Source organism: Numida meleagris, chromosome 4, assembly GCF_002078875.1.
Source record: "Numida meleagris isolate 19003 breed g44 Domestic line chromosome 4, NumMel1.0, whole genome shotgun sequence".
NCBI classification, from domain to species: Eukaryota; Metazoa; Chordata; class Aves; order Galliformes; family Numididae; genus Numida; species Numida meleagris.
Window position 1 is genome coordinate 388,904 of NC_034412.1, and position 25,251 is coordinate 414,154.

Genomic DNA, 25,251 nt, shown 5'->3' on the forward strand with positions numbered 1-25,251 from the left:
TATCCGCATGCACGCAAAGCTCACTGAAGACATCAGAAGAGAGGTGAATCCCAAACCTCCAGCAGCACAGAGCAAGGCCCAGCCCAGCCCCACGAGCACAGAACATCAACACAGGTCCCACCAGACCCTCCTCTGAGGGGCACGCCATGAACAACTCCTGAGGCAACCAACAGAGGGCAGGAAGCACAGGCAGCACCTCGCCAGGAGCCAGCACCGAGGAACCAGCCCAGGGCATCGCTCAGTGCAGTGCCCACAGACCCTCAGCCCAGGGATAGGCCAAGGGCAGTCACAGGATTCAATGCACACAGACCCTCAGCCATGCCTCACCACACAGCTGCAGCCCAGCCCTCACACCGTGCCACCCCCACAGTACCTCACAGCTTTGGGGCCCAGAGCACACCAGCCTGCTCCCACCCACACCAGCTCTCAGCCCTTCCCCCCCTCCAGCCTCTCTCCATCCTACACTGCACAACAGAGCTGACCTACATGAGGGGCTGTAATGCTATGACGCAATAGAAAGTACAGCAATAATAGCAAAGCAGCACAATCCTAGGCAACAGCATACAAGAACAAGCCCAAACACAGCAGCCGTAGACACAGAAACAAAGGAAGAAAAACTGCTTACCTCTAGAAAGCTCCAGTAGGCAGGGATCCCCAGCAAGACACCCTCACCTACCCTGCCAACCCTTAAATGAGGTCTGGGAAGGGATGGATCCTGGCTCCACCCCTTCCTGCCACTCAGGTGCATTGCTTGCACCTGAGCTCCCCTGGGCTGGCCCTGCCTTCCCACCAGGTGCTCCATCACTGCTTCAAGCCACAGCTCAGCATTTCCACAACAGAGACGCACAGAAGAACCGACTGAATCCTGCATTTCAAGTTAAAAAGTAAGTAGTACTGTGCAGATTAGCCTTGCACGATGAGCACAACACCCTAACATCAGTCCATGTTTGCTCAAAACTGAACGAAGGAGCACTCCAGATTAAGAAGCTCTGCAAACATCTCAACAAATATGGTCTGAACTTTCAACTTATGACTAAACCTAAAACCAGACATTCTTAACTTGGTTTTTCACATGGCTCTGGTGCACGATTTGTAAATTCCCGATGATTCTCAACTACCAGGGTGCTAACAAGGCGGGTTTCGGCACCGCTCTTTCAGTAATGCCTGGCAAATGTCTAAAGGTTTAGAATTTTAGCTTCTAACAGAAGTACTCCCACAAGCCACACGGTGCCTCCTCAGCCACACCAGCCATCCCCAGCAGGCTCCCCCATCTCCATGCTGTGCTCAGCACCTGTGCACGGTGCAGCCTCAGCATCCCCCTGCCTGCAGTGCATGAAGGGAACAACTACGGCACCTGTGGGCAGCTCCACGAGCACTCACATCCTGCTGTCACCTCTTTAGGTCACTTCCACATGCCTTGGCTGCTTGAATGCTGGTTTTAATTGCGTCAGTCGGCACATTTAAAAACCACAGACATGTTTTAAAGAAACCAGCAGAGGCAGCAAGGGGAGAAGATTAACCGGCTCTTGCACTATGAGGAAACATGCTGAGAGACGCCGAATGCTAACAGACTGCTGCTCCGGACTCCTCAGAGGGCCCTAAGACAGGTACGTGCTGTCAGTCTTTCTCTGCTCCCCTCTACCTAGGCCTACGTAAATCCAGGGCTTGAAGCACAGCCGGGCCAGGCGCCCAGCAGGGCAGCTGCCGGCAGCACCCAGCACAGTGCCCGCGTGGCGGGGCCGCGCAGCGCTGCCCTGTGCAGGGGGATGCCAGCCCCGAGCCCGGGGCTGCGCAGCACTGCCTGCACCCAAGCCCACTGTGAACAGGTACATGTCCTCAGGGCAGCAGAGGCCCTGGAAAGGCAATGCCAAGAAATAAGCCACTTTCCTTCCCCATTTTAAACCACTCTGAGTATCTGCAGTCAATTGTATTTACTGAAACACAAGTTATGTTCTTCTGGATATGTGATTTACAGCAGAACATAGATGTGCAAATGCGATGCTTCACTTGTGTATTAAACAATTAGAATAATACAGTGATATAAAAATGAATGCAGTTTTAGGCTATTTGAGACATCAAGGTGTCCTTCATTCCAAGAAACTCCAGTGTACCTCCTGTCTAGCTGAGGCTGTGCTGCAGTCCGTCAGTGTAGCAAACAAAAAAAATGTGGTCACTGAGTAGCAGATTTAGTTAAAGTAACACAATTTCTACTTTTTTTCCCCTGTAATTTCTAATGAAGCCTAAAAACAAGGCAAACAAAGTTATCTGATTGCTGCTTTTTCCAAAACATGCTTTTTTTTTTTTTTAGAGGCTTCATTTAAATATGCAATTCATTTATCCTCCATTCAGGTAGAAAGGGAGACAGCAAAGCACAGAGCTGATCAGAACAGCCTGGCCATCCAGCTGACATATTGCATATTGGTTTCACAGCGCATTAGCTTCAAAACTTCTGATAAACTTTCCTAAAGCGAGACTGCTACAAACACTACTCTTTATTTTTAAAAGTAGTTTCAACTGTTCAAAAGTTACAAGGTTTTAGCGTGACCATCCTCAACCAGATGCTTAACCTTAAACAGTTTCAAAGCTTCTCTGGGTTTGGTTTTTTCCCTGAACCTAGCACGCAATCTGAAAGACCGCTCTTGTGAAAACACTTCTAAGAAGTCTATCTATATGCTTCCAAGAATAAACCCTATGCATTTCCAAACATTTGACACGAGAACAAAACTCTCTTGAACATTTGTGAAGCAGCATGAGAAAAATGCGTATTTCTTCCTGATTGCATCTTTTCATGACATTACTCAAACAAAATTCTCAGAGAACAACTAATGTTGCTCCGGTAAAGCTGATGTCTTCTTGGTTGTTTTTGTAGGTTCCCGATCTCTCCTGCCAGCAAAGCCAAAGGGCACAAGAAGTCTACAATGTCAAACAACGCTTCACAATGCTACATCAAAACAGAACTGGAACCCTTCACCTATTTTTACTACTTGATTTTTCTTACGGGTTTTCTGGGGAGCTGTTTTGCGCTGTGGGCATTCACACAAAAAGGTCAAAAGCAGAAGTGTATGAGCATCTACTTAACCAACCTCTTAACAGCAGACTTTTTGCTGACTTTGGCGCTGCCAGTGAAGATCATTGTTGACCTAGGTGTCGCACCCTGGAAACTGCGAATATTCCACTGCCAAGTGACAGCCTGTTTCATCTACCTGAACATGTACTTATCAATTGTATTTCTGGGATTTGTAAGCATGGATCGCTACCTTCAGCTAATGCACAGCTGTAAGATCTATCGCATCCAAGAGCCTGGATTTGCCAAGATGCTGTCCGCAGTTGTATGGACAATGATTCTCCTTCTAACAGTGCCTAACATGGCTATTCCAATAAAAACCATTGAAGAAAGACCTAATGCAAGCTGCATCGATTTCAAAACAAAATTTGGGAGAGACTGGCACGTGTTTACTAACTTTGTGTGCACAGCAATATTCCTGAACTTCTCAGCTGTGATACTGATTTCCAATTTCCTTGTTGTCAGACATCTCTACCAAAACAAATACAGCGAGAGTTACACAAACGTGAAGAAAGCCCTGGTCAGCATACTGCTGCTAACAGCAGCCTACCTGCTGTGCTTCCTTCCGTACCACGTCGTCCGTATCCCCTACACCCTGAGCCAGAGCAATACCATAACCAGCTGCTCTCTGAAGCAAACTCTCTTTCACGCAAAAGAATCTACCTTGCTCTTTGCAGTATCAAACCTCTGCTTTGACCCTATTCTGTATTATCATCTTTCCAGCGTATTCAGACTGAAAGTTAACGAGGCTTTCATGGCATCCAAAGAGGCAAAGGTTTCCGCAGATGAAGAGGCACAACACAGAAGTGAGCAGTGGGTGCAAATGTACTGATTCTAAACTACGTGGAAAGCGTGTACAAATACATAACCCAAACAGCAGCTGTGCAACTGGAAACACGGCTGCTACCATCAACAGCATTACCACTGGATGGAAGAGGAAAAGACTTGCATCACAAAACCAGTCGTAGAGGGCCCGAGCAAGCAGAGCACTCAGTGTGGCAGTGCAGAAATACTGCAATGTATCAGTGACAACCTATAAACAGTCAGCAATAATTTAGAATAAAATTCGTTGACAGAGACCCAAATATACATTCTTCTTGTTTATGGCAAACGCTTGGGACTCTCCCTAAGTAAAATATTGTATTCTTATTAGATTAAATCACCTGGTGGAATGAAGTAAAGGTTTTTTTTTTTAAATAGCAGTTCATCACCTGCAAAGCTTTTCACAGACACGATTAACCCAGAAGCGTTTTAAAGGCTGTTACTTAATCTAGAAATTTTAAGCTGCATGATTGAGAATTATTGCACCTGTAATTCTCATAAATAAGCCTTCTGCTCTTGTCAAGTTCCACTGCCCTCTCTTGGTGCTGCTTCACTGAAGTTGGAAACAACTAACAACATGTGACTACAAGAAATTCAAGGAAATTTAAAAATGAAAATAAAGGGTAAGCAGAAATACTGTGTTCTCTTTGCTTGTATTTTTAAAAATTTATAAGGCAGTAACTAAGCATATTTATACATATATACATACTTTTTTTCTTCCAAATACTTCCAAAAATAATGCATTTATAGAATAGACTTTAATCAAAGTAAAAAATCAATTTGCACAGGCAAAGTCAAAGTGCTTGGACTAACTCCATCTGACCAACAATATTTCAGAAGCAAAAACAATTACCTTACATGGTTTAAAATATAAATCAAACTTGAAGATAGCATTCAAAACTGGCCTGAAAAGAAACAGCTCATTTGATATTCTCATGAATGCAAATCACCCGTAGTAACTCAGAAAGAAAATTAAAGCAAGGAAGATGGTAGCTATCACATCATACGCTCAGCTGACACTTCCTATGCTGGTAGGATTCAATATTGCTTAAAAATTATCATTGTTGTTTCAAAACAAAAAAAAAATTGAGCAGGCACACTCCACTCCCCAGCCCACTCAGCACTGGGGCCCTTTGTCCAGCACTGCAGCAAACATGTAATATAATTAAATAAATAAATAGAAATAGAAAAATAACCAAATGAGGGTTTGGGATGTGGAATGTTACTCACGAAGTTTTCTGCAGTTCCCAAGAGCTCCCAGACAAACAGAATAACAGAAGCAGCCAAAAATCCATACTACAAACAAGAAGAAGTGGGAGGAAGGAAATAGCACCATTCCATCCATCACACTTCAGAACTACTTCTGTCAGATATTTCAGTAGTCATCCATTTGTCCAACCACTCTATCAGATTTTCTATTTAGCAAACTTTCACTGAACTCTGCGTTTGCAATGTAGTACCATCCCCTTCTCTACAAAGTAGAGGCTCGGGCACTTCTCCAGCTAACGTTACCCTTTGGGAAGATGAAGATGCCTGCCCGTTGCCCTGCAGCCATCTTGCAGCACACAACAGTGCCCGCAGCAGGAGCGGCCTCACAAGAGCTGCTTGGGAGCACTTGGACAAAGCTGGCTCTGCTCCCTGCACACAGTGAACTCTTCTTCCTTTAAGTGCTTTTATTTGCCATCACATCAGCCAACACCGCCCCGGGCCCGAGCAGAATTCACTCACCAGAGGTATAGGGAAATGCGTTGCATATTGCAAATGACGAAGGAGGTCATAGTTGGATGGAAAAATCACTTCTCTGAGTCTTTCCCTCTTGACTGACTTCTCGCTGGCAACTGAAATTCTTCTGTCTAAAGAAGAGTTCATGTTCTCACAGGCCTCCCCAGGCATCGGAGAAAAAATCTAAGTCATGTAAAACAAACGTTTAAGATAAGTGTAACCTCTAACTTCTGAAATTCAACAATTCCAGAGATAAGATTACTTTATAAGGATCTGAGTTTTTTTCAGAGATAGACAAAACAAGGGCAATGGTAATCTAGCCTGAAATGTAAGCAGCTACATATACACGTTATATTTCTGTGTGTATCTCATTGTTATTGGACAGGTTTCAAACTAGCAGTGCTCTGTCAGGGAAGAAAAAAAAACAAAACATGACAGTTCAGAGCAATTTCCACACGTAAACAGTTGTGACACAGAAACTGCAATGAGATCATCCAGTGATGGAGGGAACACAATGAGAAGGGTGAAGTGGGAGGGGATGGAGGACAAGAGGTGCTGCAGGCAGGCATGGTATGCTGGAAAGCAGCGCTATGGCAGATGCCAGGTGCAAACAGAGGTCCAGTATCCAGCAAGTGGCTCTGCACCAGCTCGGCTGGGCACAGGGGTCCATGCAAAGCAGAACAAGAGCAAAGGAGGAAATGAGGAGATTCAAGAATAATCCAGACTCAGGGTAACCGTTATGAAAAACAGACTTGGAAGACAGAGCAAAGACAGAACAGTCATTTTGAAAGCAAATGGTATCAATTTGGTGCCCTCAGTGTTAAATAATGGGTAAATCTGCATATTTATTCATGCTTAACTGGACCACAGAATATGTTGGGGGGCAGAGGGAAGGGAAGGAGCACCGGCGTGCGTTTGTGTGCACATGGACAACAAGGGGCCACACAGAAAAGCAGTGTGTTGTCACACAGTGCAGATGCACAGAACAGAGGCAATGCACAGGCAGAACACGGCAGGCACTGGGCCAACCAACACTGGCTCTTGGTGGAAGCAGCCGGGCGGCACGAGGGGCACAGAGACATTCCTGGTGACAACAGCAGGCAGCAGACACAGGCACCAAAGGCATGCAGAAAGCCAAAAGTTAAACCTACTGGAAATTCGGAACCAAAATCTGCCTTAAAGTCACCCTTGTCTACATCATCAAAGATACTAGTGGGTCCTGAGTCAGTGCCCATGTGCTCCATAATACTATGATCCTAAGAATTGTCAGAGAGAAAAACAAGCATCAGTCACATTTCATTGACGACCTATTTAACTGTCCCAGGTAAACCCAAGCATTTCACCTACTTAAGAAAAAAGTAGTGATGGTCGGAAGCTTTCACATTCTGACTTTTAATCCACAAAAGTACTTCTCAAGCCTAAATCCATAAAGCTGTAGAAGAGAGGAGGAGGTGAAGGGGAAACAAAAGTTCACAGCATATCCCTACACGTAGTTCTGCCCTCAGGGACACCTACAGAACAGGACTCTTGCACACGCAAGCTTACTTGCTATTTTGTTCTGCCATGAAAGGCAACTTGGGGACAGCCCCTACATCCTAGGGCAAGTTCGGCCCTGAGACCTATGTAAGAGATGTACAAAAGGAATGAAAAGTAAAGATGAGAGAAGCTTCATCTGGCTACCAGCTCGGTAAAATTCAGCGGTAAATTCAGAAGCCTACGATATGCCTTTTTGTTTGTCCTGAGTTATTTAGCTCAGCAGAGAACTGGCAGCTCCGTATATTTGCACCAAAACTGCAATACTTAAGTTACACCCAAAAACGTAGCCAAAAGATCACTTCCAGTCTTCTCGGAGATAGAAAGACGGACAAAGAGAGGTTAAAAATAAGTTAGAAAGAAAACTCATATCTGAAATACTATTACTTCGGTGAAAATCCACATCGTATGAAATCGAGTACTGAACGTGGGAGAAACAACACAAAGTGTTACCTCCATTTTCACATCATGATCCTTAGAATAGTGGTCATCCACAGTTTCCCCATTAGGTGAACGTGGTCTCGTAGTTGCAGTGATTGACAAGTCTCCACGTGATATTAAAGTGCACATGTACGCATCATGGGAGAAAACATCGTGTCGAGTGAATTCAGAAAACAGCAGCACCAAATTCACAAACTCTGTCTTCTCATGGTCGCTATTTGGGTCAGCTATCCGAAAATCAAAAAAAATGGGACTGTAAATCCAACAGAGAAATATCTGGTTCTTAGCCACCCAACCTGCAAATCCCAGCAAGTTCATGTCAAAGGTTGAGAGGCCTGATAAAAAATGGCTTGGGTATCCTGGACAGATTTATCTTTGTCTCCACAGAACCAACCATTTCCCATCTAGGGGCACACAACCAGCTTGGTTTGGCTTTGCTTTAGGCTGAAGGCGTGTGCCAGAGCTCCAGCAGCAGCAGATGCCAGACATCCCACCCCATCCATGCCCACTGCAGCTGGCCATATCTCAGCAGCTAAGTGCAAGGCTCCAGTAGTTCAAAGACAAATTAAATTTTACTCCAAAATTCTATTGCTAGGGTAAATTTCACTGTCTTTTCTATTTATATTTTTAATAGAAAAGCTTCGAAAGTATTTTCAAGGAACTCATTCTGTGTACTTCATTTTATCCAGTAAGTGTGATCACAAACATCAGGAAAGCACGTATTAGAAATTGCCTGTTATTTTGCCAATGGAAAGCAAAACACTATGTATTTTATTCAATTAAGTTCTCATTTGTCATTGCTATATTTAATTTGACTTGTTCTGTAACAAAGGAAGGTTTGCAATAATGCAGTTAACAGAAAACAGCTGCATACCACAACTTTACCTGGCAACAACACCTCCAGCTATACAACCACCAAATCCAAATCATCAGCGTACACTTAGAAGTCAATTATGCAGTACAAGTTCAATTAATTGAACATATAACACATTTTCAATTTAGAATTTTCATTTGTTGTCAAACTAGAAGGCAATTTACAGATAAGCCGTTAGACCTACTTTAGTGTTTCCCCACAGAAAACAGAGACCTTCTTCTAATTTTCACCCTCGCACACTTTCTTCTCTTATTTTTGATCCTCGTTACCCCGCAGCACGGAAGCTGTAACGCTGAGCCCACAAACACAGCAGTTCCAATCCCAACTTCTCTTGCCCTGAGCTGCCCACCAGGCCGCAGGGACCGGCACAACGGAGAGCATCACAAAACCACACCTGCACACCAAGCAGTCTGCCCTCAGCCAAAATACAGCGCTCATACTTTTCAGGCTTGGAGACGTGGAAGCTCAAGCTCGACAAAAACAGTATCACCCAGCAAAGCTAGTGCTGACGTCAAGCAGATAAAACATCAGCTCCTCTCCCTACCCTGTCTCACAGAGATGCCCAAGTGAAGATGGATAATATCACATTTGAAACAAGGAAATCAGAAATTCAAGTCTAAATAACACAAATAGTTTGGATGGTTTAGTAAAACTTGGGTCACCACTGGCACAAAAAATAGAGCAACACCAACACTCCAAAGTCTGCAACAACTTTTTAAGATGTTTCTCCTTTTTCAGATGTTGATTGTTCTCATCATCGTGTTTCAAACTGCTTAAAATCCACTTCAATGTGAGGGCATCAGAAAAAAAAATGCACTCACTTGTAGTACTAAAGATATGAGAAACATGAGCTACAACAACAGATAGTTTTACTAGACCAATGCACTTCTTAGAGCAACCTACAGTGGACGAAGATCCTTTATTCAGCCCACCCATCTGTCAGCTAACAGCTTGTGACTTTACTGCTTGTGTACAATATTCAAGTTGGTCACTTTGAAGGTGGACTTGTCAAAAAGGTGAGCATCTGACGTTAGCCATGCATATAGCGCAAGTAATATCCCCAGATCTGTTATGGTCTAAACAGAAGTAAGTACTGCTTCTTCCAACTTTCCTTTTGTGAAAGAAAAAAGGGAAAAAAAAAGATCACAAAGAGCTTACAAGAAGGCAGGACATTTCAAAACTAAATGCATTAGAGAATAGAGCAGGTCATCGTGGAAACTGAACCACGTGCCACAAGCAAATGGTAACTGCGGCAGTCAGGGAGCACTCCGGCTGTTTCCAGCCTACTTGGAATGAGGTAATACTCACACAGCGAGGGAGCCTGTGTGTCCAGAAACCTCAGCAGGACATTCTGGAAAACAGGAAGGCTGGAACTTGTCAAGGAGGCTGAAGACAGAGATTCCTTTTCATCTAGGACTTCAGATTCACCACATCTCTGCAGAGTTAAATAAATTAAAAAGCGTGTATCTATGCACAGAGACATACAGTAATCCAAAACTTACATGCGAGGCAGCTGCAGTGTGATTGTCTCCCATCTCTCCATAAAACCCAGTCTTGACCTAGAATGACTTCTTTTTCCCATACCCAGTTTAGTTATTTCTGAAGTGTTTTATTTGATCACTTTGGCTGACTGAGAAGGCGTGCCTCTTACACGCACCATCTGCAGTGATATGCTTTCACATAAAAGCAAAAGTATTAAGATTCAGAATTTCCAGGACCAAAGTGGAGGCAACATGTAACTCCTCCCACTTGTGTAAATGATGACACAGTACCAGCCAGGGCCAACACCTCCACCTGGAGCAGGCCCCGGGGCAGCAGCAGCACAGCCAGTGCCTTGCACAGAGCTGAGGGCACTGGGGATGCTGCAGGGGAGGTGTTGCTCCTGCAGAGTGGAGCACAGTCATTTACCACAACAGACGGACAGAAGTTTTCATCAACAATGTCACTATAGTGTTTCGCTCTCCAGTGCAACATTTTCATTTCTTCTGAAAAAGAAGGCAGTTCTACAGAATGTGAGATACAAACCACACTCCAGTTTGGCCTCAAAATAAATCCTGAGTTTGGAGCCACCCCAGAGCCCTCCAACAGGGAGCACAGATCGACCCTGTGCTCCACGGAGCTCCCTCACTGCAGCATCCCAGCATCTGGGCAAGCAGCTCACAGACACAAGGGGCTCACAGCCACCACCCAAACAAACAGGCACCAAGGCAGTAACATAAACCTCTCTCAGCTGTGCTGTAAGTAGAAGATATCTCCATTTTAAGTTCATCTAGACTATAAAAACTGTAAATTGATAACAAAATCTCCAGTGCTCCAAGTGCAATCAAATTTACTTTGTTTTGCAAAGGGCAGAGACTAAGGCAATCTTTCCTTAGAAATACCCTTGCTTTTTTAGGCATAGTGTTCACGCTATTCCAGAAAGAGATAGGACTTACTTCCGCTTCAATTTCTGCTTGCCTCTTCTCCAGGAGTTTGGCCACCACCATGGCCCGGTGCTTCCCAGACCGCTTGCAGCTCACAGCCCACTCACACAGCAGCATCACCACGGCCTCGTCGCTGGGGGCTGCCTGTGCAGAACAGAGACAGAATGGCATCTCACGTATATGGCCAGCAGGCTTAATTCTGAGCAAGGGCTTTCTGATGGATGGATGGAGAAAGAAAACAGGTTTTGTTCTTTACTACTAATGGACGCACAGAGGTGTTTCATTCATAACATTTTCTAATTAAATATAATCTGGAAGCACAAGAGGAAAATCTCTGTTTTTCACACTGCTGATAATCAAATCCAAACTGTCTTGCAATATAATGTCGCTTCACAAAAAAGGGCAAAACAGGAAAAGCATTTCCACAAAGCCTCTCACCCACAGCAATCAGGGCTCATCGCTTCCTTGCACTAATTCCTTGCACTAATCCTCCACCTGTTTCCAGACCATTACTTGTACCCCACCTACACATACACACACGAAAACCAAACCCCACAACACCACAGCTGCTGAAGGTGTGAGGATCAAATAACCAAGGTCAGAAAACTGCCAACCAAACCGCTCACCTCTCACCAGCGCATGCCTAACAGACATTTGTAAGAAGAAGACACGTACACATTTGGACAATCCATATTTTGCAAGAGCTACGCTATACAGTACCCTTATATCTACTGAGCCTTTCTATCAAAAGCGTTCCACCAACACCCACATTTGGAGGTGTTTTTTTCTGGGGTGCTCCTGAACTGGATCTGCTGAACTTCCCACTCCTGCCTAAATGTGCAACATGAGAAAGACCTGCAAAACGAACAGATGTCATTTTTCTTTTTTTCCCCCATGACCAGAGGAAACTTCACTTACAAACATGAGGAAGGTGAGAGACAAACACAGCTCTCCTGATGGAAATACACGTGTATGTGCACACGCATCCACACAGCTCAGTGTCTGCCTGCTGGCAGGGTCGGTGCAGCGCGCAGTCTGCAGAGGGAACACCATCACTGAACTGGGTTTGCAGGAAACCTCTGCATCTGATGTGCACATCTGTATGCCTATACACCAGCTGTGCTTTGCCACGTTATCCAGCTTTGGCTTTTTTGAGGAGGAAGACTGGGACAGCTTCAGAGCAGTAACTTTCACACTGGAGAGGTGTGCAATACCCGCTGACTCAGGCAGAAGCGTTTGTTCCCAGGGGAGCCCAATGATGTCAAATACCACGTGGCTGGAAGCGATCATTTACCTTCAAAATTACAGTGCAGATTCCCAAGTTCCGTGCGTAGACAGAAAACATTGGGGTATTTGTCCATCCAAGAGTTGCAACCACACAACTCTTACATGCTTAAAACCGGTGAGTTTGGTACCTGGGAACCAGCACGCACAGCAACACAACTGGTTCCCAGCATACAGGTGGTTACTGAAACCCGCTCACACAGACCCGTGTTGGGCAAGGCACCATCATCAGAACTCTTCGCATACACCAAGCTCTTGGCATGTGGGACATGGGCAGCAGCTGAGAGGTTGAGGGAAGTGCAGCTGAAGCACCTAACCACAAGGCATGGCCTTGCACAGTGCTGGAAGCTCCAGTGCTGGTGCTAGCTGCGTGCCGAGCACAGGCTGACTGTGCTGCTCTCAGGGCTGGGGAAGCAGCCACTGTGATGCTCAGAGCAGCGTGGGAAGGCCGGGGCTGCCGCCCTGCTGCACCGCTTCCTCCTCCCCAGGTGGCTCCCACGGCAGCACCTCATGATTTCCCCCTCTCATGCTGAAGAGCACGCACTTAATTAAGCACACCGAGAACACAAGTTAGCAACACCCCTTAAAATAATCAGGTTCTGCATTTATCTAATTCGGGATTTTGTAGCCACAGATGTTCCAGCCCCTAGTGCAGACCACATTGCAGAGGGCTCATGCTGCTGCCTGGAAGAGCTGCAGTAAGATCGCGCTTTCACCCTTAGCATTTCAGGAGCAAGTGGGATGGGTCTGAGCGCTGCCCAGTGCCCATGTTCTGCAGGGCAGATGCCAAGCAGCAGCACAGCAGAGCACAGGCAGAGTTGGTCAGGGGAACACGGCCCCTTCTTCGGCTCCAAACCTCACATCTCGCTGAGAGGAAACGCTGCATCAGATGGAGGAGCTCAACACAGCTGGTGGCACCTCTTCCTGCGAGGTTTCACCAAGTCTGGGTACCTCGTGCACAACCCACTGCCCAAGAGAGCTCTGCACGAGGGGGTTTGGACGTTACTTGTGCTCAGCCCTCAGTGGCCACAAACATCAGTGCCTGCGAACCAAACCCACTGCTTTCAGGCACGGAAGCTGCGTGGTTGAAATCATCCCACTCAAACCCATTGCTCAGCCACTTGGGCTGACCTTTCGACGACATACGGTAGCTGACACTTTCTGAAAGGCATCAGCCTTTCAGAGAAAACCAGAGGTGTCACACCACTGCTTATAGGCAGAGCAGAAGGTCAGTGAAGAACAAGAAAAGAGTTCTTCAGGTTTTTTTTCAGTTAGGGAAAAAAAAAAAAGCACAAGTAGTAACACTTAATACTTTCCTTTCAGTACTTTCCTGTGCTACTGTTTCTGATATACTTGGAGATAGGAAGCCTGAAGTATTACTAAAACTGCTTTTTATAACTCAGAGCTCTTTTCCCCATTGGTCCTGGCATTTATTATTAACTCAATGCTGCTACCAAGGAACAAGTCTGACTTCTACTCCAGCTAATGCCACTGCTGAAGAGCAGGCTGCAGAACCTCTCAGTGACGATGCAGGGAGCGCCGGGCCCACTGACCAGCACAAACCTCCTCCCCAGGAGGTGCCCCTGCCTGCCCTGGCTGCTTTCACACCTCTCAGCCAGTGACCGGGTGCTCAGCTCCCAGCTGCAGGGCACGCAGACGCTGCACTACCCACCGCTCCGAAGCTGTCTAATGTAAGAGGAAAAAACAAGCCGCGTGTTCTTGCCAAGGACTCTGCCAGTTGTTTAAGTCACTGAATTTATGTTTCTGTCCAGAGAAATTTTGCACTGACTCCCTTAGGAACCGGGGTGAGCAGGAATGTTATGCTGAATTTTCTGAAGCCATAAAGGGTGACAATACCTGCCCAGCCACGCTTCAGATAACGGAGCGATTCAAGCAGCTGAACTAATGCCAACCGCATTATTTAAAGTATCGCAAGAATGCTCCAAATATTCTCTATTTTCTCAGTGTTTATGGAAATAGAGTTTGCTTCCTCAGACAACTCAATGCATTTTATCTTGCACATCTCGTTTCTCCTCTCATCCCGTGTCCCAGCACACTCGGATTTGGTCCCTCAGGCAGCAACAAACCGACTGCTGAATTCCTGCTGTCCTGGACGCAGCGGCACCACCAGCCCTCTGTTCCCACAGACACAGGGGTGGGTTTTTTTGTTTCATTTCCAGCGAAGTGATCTCAGAAAGACAAATAACTCCCGGCATCTGTTACAAGCCCTTTCGTGAGAACCAAGTTTAAAAACACCATTTCACTCTAAAATAAAAAACAGCTCTCAACATTCTAAGAATTCAGCTGGACTGCAAAGACAACATGAGACATAAGCCCTAAATACACGTTCAGAGACCTGAACTTAGAAAAAAATCCAAGTGCGCAAATATTCAGGAAGGTTCAGGATTTTCCATACTCATGTCAAGAAATTCAACATCATTTCTTAAAAATCAAGTGCTTTCTCTTTTCATCCATTTCCTACTGCACAACAGCTAAAAAGTACTGCTATGGAGTGTCATTCACCAGTATCCCTCCCACTGCTTATGTGTGCTTCAAGCTGTCCCTGCATTTTCCTGCACAGGAGACCGACAGCTTACACAGCCCAGGCAACCACTGCTGGCCAAGGATGCCCTGAGTGTGCTCAGAGCGTGGCTTCACCATCACAGCTTCTCAGAGGCTTCGCCACGCCACCTCTGTCACACGCAGCGCAACGCTCACAGCCTGAGCTTTGCTCAGTGCCTGCTGCCTGCTCTTCGCTCAGTGTCCAGCCACAGCTCAGCCCCTCGCTCCACTCTTTTCTCCATTTCACTCTCCTGTCACCAGTGTCCCCAGGTCCCATCCTCCACGTCACACCTCTGCGCTGCCCATGGGAACAAAGCAGCATGGCCTCTCAGCCAGCCTGCCCTCCCGTCACCCTGCCGTCTCCTCCAGGCCTGCTCTTGCTGTGACACTCAGAAGTCAGCACCTACACGCTGACATCATTCTGAAGGACCCGGCAGCACGTGCAGAAGCAGCACCCTGAGCACACTTCTCTGGTTTTGCCGCTCCTGGAACCCCAGCACTTGGCAGCAGGGCCACCTCCCTCCATCCCAGCGCTCGGAGCCCACTCGTACACCACACACCCTTTGCACTCTTCACATTTTGCAACCCAACAGGAAGAAACAAACAGGAAATGAGCTCCAAACACATTCCCATGTATTCACATCACAACGGAGGGCAACAACAGCTGTCCTTCAGACAATTATGTCAGGAGGCAGGAGTCCAGAGAGGACGCCTCATCCACAGAAGAGCAGTCTTCGCATGGATCGCCATCCGAAAGCAGCGCGTATGTGACCTCTGAAATTATGACATTTTCGGCCTAGAAAAAACAGCCTAAATTCATTAAGTGGGAAGGAAGTAGGTTTAAACAACAACAAAAAAGGAAACGCAGCATTTCATGTGGGAATGCACTCTGCTCCAGCCTGCGGCGCAGCCCGGCCGGAGGGACTCAGCCACGGGGACTTCACTGCATCCTGGGTGAGAGGCTACAGCTGCACCAGGGAATCTGAAGGAAACCTCCAAAGTTCAGGCCCCGAAGCACAGCGTGAGTTCCGTAAGTCAGGTACTCAGCAACACCAGGCAGAAGTTAACCTTGGGGCACGCAACCCAAACACTCCAGAGGGCATCCAAAGCTACAGACAATGTGAGTGCTTAGTCTCATACCCGCTCCCAAACCAGTGAAGCACGACTGAAACATTCAGTGCTTTCCCTACAATCTCCTACAACTCTTCTGCAAACACAGGGACATCGTGAATTCCGTACAATCATGCTTTATTGCTACCAGCATTCTCCACCTCAGAGTAAATTATTAGGTCATTAAAAGATCGGCAGTAAATAACCCAGACAGATGCTCATAAAGGTGTTTGGTACCAGGGCTGCTCAGGGGCTAGAGCAGGCGTGTTTTCAAGGCAACTCAACTTCAGGTCATAAAGTAGCAGAAAAAAAGGGTTAGTCATAGCCAGCAACTGACAGCAAGAACAGAACAGAGCAATCACTGTACTTTCAGAACACGCACTACCAACGCCGTGTTTTGAAACATGAAGAAACATTTTGGAAATACAGTTGCAGCTGGCGGTTAGAAAAGCCTTCTGAAATGCAGAAAGTAAGAAGGAAAGAGACACAAAAACAGAACAAATCTGACCATGGCATGAAATGACAAAGGGGTTAAAGACTCAATACAGGAACCATACAAGTTATCCTTTCTTCCACGGAAGTGTGAAAAAAGCCTGACCAGACTAAGATTTTGTTTCAGCTACACAATAAAAATTGCGATGATGAAACGTGCATTATAAAATCTATTAGAGAAGCTAACATTGCAACATACAAATACATAGTAATGTCACAACTATATGCCATGCAAAATGCAGCTATGTACTACGTAACTCTAAGGATTCTTATGGCTTTGCGTGAGACCGCAGGGGATTAAACTTGAAAAAATGCGGAACCTCCACGTCCAAGAAAGGCTTGGCCCAGAACAGATGACTCCAAATACTAACAGCGTTGCTGGCACGAGGTTGCTGTATTTTCTCTCTCACAATCCTAACAGTGTGCCTGAAATACAAATCCAATCCTGGCTTGTCTTCCGCACCTACCCACCAGTTCTGAGCTCCACACGCAGAGAGGCTTCGCAGGTGTATCTGTCCAGAAATATTTCCAAAGAGATCCTATCTCCCTGTCACCAACAGATGTTGTTTATCTCAGAAGTCATTTCAACACTGATTGATAATTATTATGCAATGTTTCCATGCAACGCTAAATCTCAAATTACGAATGCCGCTCACTAAGAACATACCATCACAAACAAAAAATGGGTACGTTAAATAAAACACTTTGTAAAAAGGTTTTCACAACATTAACATAAGCAACTATGAGAAATTCACTGGTATTTTCCACCTTGAAATTTTACTTTATCAATGTGTTGTTGTTAAAGCTTCTTCTTTTCTCCCAAGCAATTTCCAAGAAAAGTCAGAAATCCAATGTTACATATAGACCCAGCGACACTGCCAGCTGCACTACGCAGAAGAGTAAAATGGTAAAGACTTCTGATAAAGATTTTTATGATCTCTGAACACGGTCCTAGGAGCACAGGGGAAAATTTAAAAAAAAAGTACACAGCTTCAAATACATTAAAATATTCTAAAAGGTATTAATTTACAACTTTCTGCAACAGATGTAAAAGGTGTGGATATTTTACCTAATTCATGGCAGTGCTCAAGCGACAATCCACTTAAGAATTAAATTATAATTAGCGAAGCGCTGGTTACTTCTAATAAATGAAATTTTGAATAGCAAACAAAAAAAACCACTGTGAAAACACAAAGCTTTTCTATCAAGTTCACACATATGCACATGCAGTTCTCACAAGTAAGAATAAAACCCACTGTCCATAGATTAGGCAGTGAGAAGAGAGTATAGCCATTACCTCTTGGTTATCTTTATTCTGGTTTGCCCAGAAAATCTTATGATAAAGTGTCTCCATTGAATTGCTGGAATCTGATCTGTCAAAACAATGTCGATCCAGCACTTCTAAGGTGTGCAAAACTCGGCTGATGGTCACCCCTAGATACAGGAGTCAGAGGGAGAAAGAAAGTTTCAGTAAGACAACACTGTGGGATTTCAGGCATTACTGGACACAACAGTTATCAGCAGCAGGAGAACAGAAGATCACAAGTGGGTCAGCAGATGCGTAGTGACCATCCACTTGCCAACACACAATGCATTGCTCTGTGAATGCAGTGGAGGGCTGAATCTCTGTTGCTGGCAGGTTTACCTGTAACCATTTACGTTACTGCCACCTTCTAGTAGAGAAAGAAGCCGACACACTGGACTCCTAATGGCTTAAATCACAACAGCACATTCAGTTGCAGAAGGCAAGTCTGAGCCACAGCACCAAAATGAAGTTCAGCAGCCCTCAAAGCTTCTGCGAGAACGACCACCAACACACTCAAGTCAAAAGACTTCCCCGTTCCTAACGCAAGTAGGGATGGTAACATCTGTTGATCAACAGATGAGCAAGCTGAGCAAACAAAAACCCAGACACTGAGAATGGCTTTAGTACACAAATGGTCTCCAAGCACAGAGTGACCATACGCAGCCAGTAGCCCAAAAGCCCACACAAGGTTTCCTTGATGTTTTTTCACTGTGAGGTGTCTGCTCAGACTCTCAATAGCCTGACTGCTACATACTGATTTATTTATTTCTGTCATGGTAAAGAAAGTTGAAGTACTAACTCCAAAGAGTAAGTGTGTGTTTTCTAACTTGTATTCTTCATACGCAAATTTCCAGTCAGAGTATCTGCCCTACTCACCCCTACCTAAGCTGAAAACAAACTGTTTCACACACGTTTCTCACCTATGTATCCAGCTAGTCCAGGAGCCAGAGGTACCCAAGTCCAAACCTGAATTCTTAGCTTCTACCCAACACTTTCATGTTAATGTTATATCACTAGTCCAATAACTGAGGTGTAGCTGGAGAAATGCTGGTTGGCTGTTACATTAACTCCATCTATCAAATCTATTACTGCAATGAATCACGGTGCAACAGGTTCATACTCAAAGAAAAAGAACAGATGCTATCCCTAAGACTCCCAACACTTACTTCATTATGTCTTGCCTTACCTGCAGTTGATTCTTGGCACTTGTCAAAAGACCACCGCACCTCCACAGCACGACCTCTTTGTTTTATCTGCTGTTCTACTTCATAAATCTTTGCCCGAACCTGTAAAAAAGGTAGTTACTAATTAGCTAGCCGTAGGAAGTCCCAATTTTCATGTCAAGCTTGTGACAGGTTTCTCAGTAGGAGCAAGGGATCCTAGGATGTTCTACAACATGCCCTGTATTTGGTAACAACAAACTAAAGCATGCTTGGTTCAAATGCTTTTATCAGTTAAGCATTTTCTTACACAATAAAACTTCTCTTACTCAGATTCAACCCAGCAGAAGTTAATTTCCAAACTGAATTTAACTTCCAATATGAGAAGTCACAGCTCACAATAAGGTATGACACACTTCTTCTTATTTGCCATTTTACATCTGAAAGTAATTTTTGTTTAATAACTGAAAACATCTGAACACGAGTAAAAATACTGAGATTTTCAGAAAAATCAGTATCTGACTGACATACAAACTAAGGTCATCAAAAACTTGTGCAATGCTACTCTTGGAAGTTGAACTACATAAATAACTATATAAATAACTTCATGACCTCTAGCTGTCATGAACACAATCACTTTTGGGATATAAAACAAATCTTACTAACCCGAACATTAAAAATGTTACCTGCTGATTAAATGCTGAATTTCCACCTGGCATAGGTAAAGTAGATGGAGCAACTTGAAGTAAATCCAGGGGTGAGCCAGGATTAACGTTCTTATTTTCATTTGTGGAATAATTCCACACCAAGGCACTTGGGCAACAAAGAGTTATAGTCTGCAAGCAATAGTACAAAACACTAGTGTGTGATAGACAAGACCAACAATACCAATAAGAAGAGAGCTAGAATCATTTTGGTCAATTACAGAGAAAGAAACAAAAGCGAAGTCCACACACAGTCACTTCAAAACATCTGTTTGAAGAAATCCAATTACTATGTTATTTTCCTCCTCCATAATTAAAAATTGTATTTAAATACATGCACTCTCAGTTCCCTTTTCTATTGCTTTTATAATGTCACCAAAGAACATCAGTGAAGGTTAATCCCACTCAGATCCTCCCCATGAAATGTGAATGAGTCTTAGAAAAAAAGTAGCTCATTTTGGTATTCAGCTTTCAGAAAGAAGCTACGTATGAAAAATTAAAATTTGAGAGACAAGGATGAACACTTCCGCCAAGATTCTAAAACACGAGTCATTGAAATACACCAGAAACTTAACATTTACTTCAAAAGAAAGATGCTGCATTGACAGGTTTCAAAAGAGTCCTTCTACAATGGCTTACCACCAGATACCTATAACTCTGCAGCATCTAGAGCTGTGCAGAGCAAACGCAGAAAGCTTTGGTGCTTTTACGTCAGACCTTAAATATCAACTAAAGAGATTGAAGTTGCTTCATGTTATAGATTTTTATCTTTGAAGCTGCTGCAAGACGTGCTGGGAAGTTCTCCCAGTCCGAATCTGGAGTACAAAGCAGTAACTTAGCAAAAAGCTTGCCTAGAAAAACACTTCTTTAAAAAGCTGGAGAGCTTGTCTGCATCACGGCCGTCCTGTGGACCTGCTAGGCAGTGCAAGAAAAAGAAGTAGAAAAAAAAAACCACAAAGAGTACACACACACAAGGAGGAAAAAAGAAATAGTACAGGAAGAACAGAAAGATTATCCTATGAGCTGTTACCAGAGGAAAGCTGTAAAGCTGCCAAAGGGTATGCAAGCATACATCCAGCAGCCCACGGTGGAGACAAATGCTGACGTTCCTATGACAGATCCACGTTCAACAGGAAAAAAAGTTACAGCATGCTTAGAGCCAGGCAGGATCCGGCTGCCAGCAGGCACGTGCCCACAGTGGGGGGCAGAGATGCTGAGCTCTCCCACTCACGTTTCTGAGATAGCACCGGCTCAGCCTTTCCTGTGCAGCCCAGTTGCCTCCAGGCTCCAGCCTCACCTGTGAGGCAGAAGCAGCCCCGTGACAGGCAGCCGCCCACCACTGGAGGAGGGTGCCCAGTGATGTGGAGGAAATATTCAAAACCCAGCTGGAGGTGGTCCCAGACAGCCTGCCCTGGCTGACCCTGCCTAAGTAAGGGGTTTAGCTACCTTATCTGAAGAGGTCCCTGCCCCCCTCACCACCTTGTCCTGTGACTTTGTGGTCCCACCACCATCAGCACACTTCTGGTGTCCTCTTTAGAAACCTGCTACCACCAGTCAATAAGTGCAAGTACAAAGTTTCTTCTGTTCCACAGCTCTGAAAACTGTGCAGGTTGGGAAGGCAATAAAACTTTTGTAACCCTGTCAAAACCAGAACTGTCCGCAGTGGCACCAGGCACCCAGGACAACGTGGAGGAAACAAGGAAACTGCCAAAGCCCAAGGCTTGCAGGAGGCAGTGAGGCACTGTCTTCAGTCCAGCTGCTCCCAGCAAGTACAGATGGGGTCTGGCAGGAACGAGCAAGTTCACTGGTGATGAAAACGCTGCACAGAGCATTACCGCACCCAGAAACGCTCCAGGAGAGGGAAGGTTTGGCCGCTCCTGTGGCAGAGCTGCTCCCTCGTGTGGCAGCGCTGCAGATAGACGCACCCAGCACCAGTACCCAAAGATGCTTCCACCTTCCCACCGCAGGCAGTGGTTAAGATTCCCTCACCTGCAGCATTTCAAACCGCAACCAGTGCATCTTGTCAGATCCAGAAACACACAGTTTTCCAATAAACTGAATGGTTGTAGCCTCAAAACCGAAGAGCAACAAAGCATCGGCCTACCTGCAGCATACAGCTCAGTCCGTACACCAGTGGACGGTGTTGTGGGCAGGAGAGGAAATCTGAGCAGCTGAGCTGCACGGGGCTCAGCACGGGACCGGGCGCAGTCGGACTCGGCGCTGCCAAGGGAGGGTTACTTGGTGCAATAATCACATGAGGAGAATGTGCAGCCGCGAGGCTCGGGCCATCGCTCAGCAGCAAGGCCAGGCGTCTGGCACAGAAATAAGCAAGGCGGCGGGATAGGTAAGCTGACTGAACAAACTCTTCCGAATACTGAAATTAAAAACAAACATTTACTAGGCTGCCTCCTTCACATATCCATTTTAATTAACAGTCTAACGTTCAACACGCATAAACTAGAAGGGATCACAAAAGAGTATCTAAAATGCAAATCTATTCTCTTGTCCCTTAAAAATTCCATCCGTCCTGCAGGACCAGTTGCAAACAGGAACGTTCCTACCAACTTTAGTTAAGAAGGATTATAAGGCGTGAAATTTGTAATGATACCTATATATTTGAAACACGCACCATACAATGTATTTCCCTAAATGTCTTAAGTAAAAATGCGTTGATTTTAACACCACAAATATCAGAATCATTTCACGTATATGAGTCCTGCTTACACTGACAGTGTAAATTACACAGCTTTAAAACACGCACATACCTGCAACATGAGCGGCAGCAGCAGCTTGAGAAGATCGTCATCAGTAGGTCTGATTTTTTCCAAAACATCCAGTATCCACGTCAAATACTCGTGTCTCTCGAGCATTCCTTCCTTCAAGGATTTTAAATAACACATCACTTGTTAACTGGGAGCACTAAGAAACAAAGTGTGTAATCACAAGTTCTATTTCACTTCTGGTCTAACTCTCATTACCCACAGCAGGGACCAGGACCCTCACACACCACTCTACCAACCACCCCAACAGCAGCTCCACAGACACATGGCTGCCACCAGGACTCAGCATTGTTTCTATTCCAGGAGCAAAGTAGCACTCATCCTTGGAGACTTCAACCGCCAGCACCACTGCTCGAGCCCAGATGACAGCGTCCATCAGGACTTCTTCTTACACAAAGACACATTCAGCTGAAGGCTGTGAGGCTGAAGGACACAGGTGCCCCAGCTCCTGGGCCTGTGCAGAATGCAAAGGTGGTACTAAAACGTGGTGCTCAACAACCAGGCCACCACTCCAGCACCTAAAGCTCCATGCTCCATAGTGACCAGAGCCTGGCTCGCAATCGTTACACACACCCTCAAAAGATGGGATAATACAGGAAGAAAGACAATAATTGAGTACATTACTGAAATAACACTCAAGCACACTGAGCAAATTTTCAGCTAGCAAATCTCTAAAATGAATTAGCATTTAAAATTATTCTAGTTTTACTACACAAATTACCAGTAATATCTAAAATGCAACTTTCCAAGAACAGCAACACCAAAAAAAAGTCCATTCACTTCCTAAAGTATTACCTGAAACATATAGAAGGACAATTTTTCATTATATTCCCACTGCTTCAAGGCCTGTTCCATCTCTTGAGGCATCACTACAGAGCTGTTGCCTTGGCTAGAAGTCACATGATAGAACTCTGCAACCTTTGCCAGCTGCTCTCGAAGGTATCTGGTTATAATTTGAGTCCATTCTACAAAACAAGTTTACAATTAGAGCCCTTCAGATGATGAAAGATTTCTGTCACAGTGAGAATTAACACAAATTTACGTTGAAAAATACTTCTCCAAAATATTAACACACAGTTGCATAATGCAGCACCTACTGCGAATTAGCAGGTGTTTTATGTGCCTCCCCTGTGCACTGCTCTCAAAGCACATGCACTGTCAAGTGTGCAAGCAGCCTGCTAGCTTAGCGTGATGTGAAAGCGCAGAGACAAGCAAGGCCTTCAGGGAATCGCCTGTCTCCTTCATCAGCGTTCAGCCCCTAAATAGATTTGAAACAGATAAATATACTTCAGTACTTCCTTCCATCTGGAATTTATTTCCCTCTTCTCTCTCCCTTCAAATCCAGCCAACAAAAAAAAAATGAGCAAGACTTTGCACAAGCAATAGAATACAACATTGCTCTTTCTACAATCACTCCGAAACTGACAGCTCCTCTGGATTTTCATTCTGATGATCATGCAGAAGTTCAGAGGCAGCTTCTCAGGTCAGCCTGACCAGCACAGTGCAGAGGTCTGCAAGTAAGACTCATTAGCTCTTCCTTATGACAGATAAGTCAGTGCTGTTCATCAAACACAAAAACCACCGAAAGGTATCAGCTCCTCTCTACACTTCAGCAGTGATTTTACATTTAGGATAACCAAGAGAAATTAGTGAAAAAAGCAAACTTGCTTGATCCTTGGTAAGGAAGCCATTCTCTGAACAGTGCAGCTGGAACAACCAAGGATTTCTGTTAATATCTCACAAACATCAGATGGAGCTACACGTAGCCTGCATGCAGTGTATTTTAGAAGAGCACACTCTTTTATGAATGCATAATGCAATTACTTTGACAATCTAAACCTGCTTACTGTCACTCTGACACCACTCAGGCACAGCTCTGCTCACCGATAACTACCCATCTCGGATCTCAGCTACTGCTCTCCTTCTTTGATTCCCCTTTGAATTTGTAATTGGCGGTTCTGTCAACATATACAGAATATATATTAAATGCTTTTCTATCCAAATCTGAAATTTCTGTATGAAGCTAGTGGGTTTTAGTGTTTTCATGCAGCTATTTAGCCACATTACTTCAAATATTCACTCATTTCTCACTTTCGGAGAAACAATTCCAAATCCACAACACACTTGTTTCCATGTCAAAGCATGAAAGAAAAATTCTCTCAAAGCAATTACCAAGATCTCTGTGCTACCGAGTTAGAAACATCACAACACAGCAACCTTTCTGTTCCCTAGTGCACAGATCCAAAGCTTTTGGGGGAATGTCAAAGGACACACAATAACACACACCAAATTACTTCCCCAAAGACCCCAAATAACCTAACCTGGTTTGCAAGCCACGGTACAGGCTTGCACACAGATCTCCCAGACCAAGTCCTTTACAAAGAGAAGCAGCACCTGCAGCTACTGGCCTGCCTGCCCCGCTATGCAGCACCGCTCAGCTGCACGCAGGCGCCCGGCAGGAGCACAGAGGCTGGGCTCACTGAGTGCCACTGCCTCCCTCCTGCCCTCAAACAGGGCAGGGCCTGAAGGAAGCACAGGACCAGGGAAGACACGCGGATGGACGTGCACGAGAAAGCCTGTGAGTACTGCAGCCACCTCACGTAACCAAGGAAGGGATAAATGCATTGCATTCAGCAGAAAACAACACCACAAGGACTCCACCTCTCGCATCTTTAAAGAAGGGAAGGGGAAGGAAAAAGGAAGGTCAACTTCAGTATCTCGTGGTACAAAGCCCTATGTGAAGGACAGAAGGTGAAGTTGAAAGCAGGAAAGACAGAGTCACCCAGTCCTGCTACGTAGTTCCAAAATCACTCCGCTGAGGTACAATTCACCCCATGTCAGCAGGAGCAGCAGCACAAGGCAGAAGCGAGCTATACTAACCCCCCACCAAAACCACACTGACCTCACTGCAGCAATGGTAATTGCAGCACAGCAGCCTCCCACGCCCACAGAGGCCCAACCTGACACGACATTT

The 25,251-nt window shown here is 45.2% G+C and overlaps 2 protein-coding genes across 14 annotated transcripts in view; one reads left to right on the plus strand and one right to left on the minus strand.

Moving 5' to 3' along the window:
- Positions 1-25,251, minus strand: part of MED12L (mediator complex subunit 12 like) — a 108,201-nt gene that overhangs the window by 75,369 nt on the left and 7,581 nt on the right. For 6 of the 13 annotated variants that reach the window (XR_002438623.1, XM_021396742.1, XM_021396740.1 and 3 more), the window contains exons 5-16: positions 23,073-23,242; positions 22,263-22,373; positions 21,602-21,871; positions 19,480-19,629; positions 18,820-18,919; positions 17,625-17,761; positions 10,892-11,023; positions 9,765-9,891; positions 7,595-7,809; positions 6,760-6,864; positions 5,615-5,791; positions 5,117-5,182 (exon numbers count right to left, since the gene is read on the minus strand). Coding sequence is in view for 12 of the 13 variants with exons in the window: in XM_021396742.1 (XP_021252417.1) it covers positions 5,117-5,182; positions 5,615-5,791; positions 6,760-6,864; positions 7,595-7,809; positions 9,765-9,891; positions 10,892-11,023; positions 17,625-17,761; positions 18,820-18,919; positions 19,480-19,629; positions 21,602-21,871; positions 22,263-22,373; positions 23,073-23,242 (1,760 nt within the window). In the remaining variant the exon portion in view is untranslated. The remainder of the gene's footprint in view (positions 1-5,116; positions 5,183-5,614; positions 5,792-6,759; positions 6,865-7,594; positions 7,810-9,764; positions 9,892-10,891; positions 11,024-17,624; positions 17,762-18,819; positions 18,920-19,479; positions 19,630-21,601; positions 21,872-22,262; positions 22,374-23,072; positions 23,243-25,251) is intronic. The other 7 variants (XM_021396750.1, XM_021396747.1, XM_021396749.1 and 4 more) reach the window with 4 other exon arrangements.
- On the plus strand, positions 618-4,520 carry GPR171 (G protein-coupled receptor 171). Its single transcript, XM_021396757.1, has 3 exons — positions 618-884; positions 1,402-1,607; positions 2,870-4,520. Exon 3 carries the CDS (start codon positions 2,919-2,921, stop codon positions 3,894-3,896), a length of 978 nt encoding a protein of 325 aa, XP_021252432.1. The 5' UTR covers positions 618-884; positions 1,402-1,607; positions 2,870-2,918; the 3' UTR covers positions 3,897-4,520.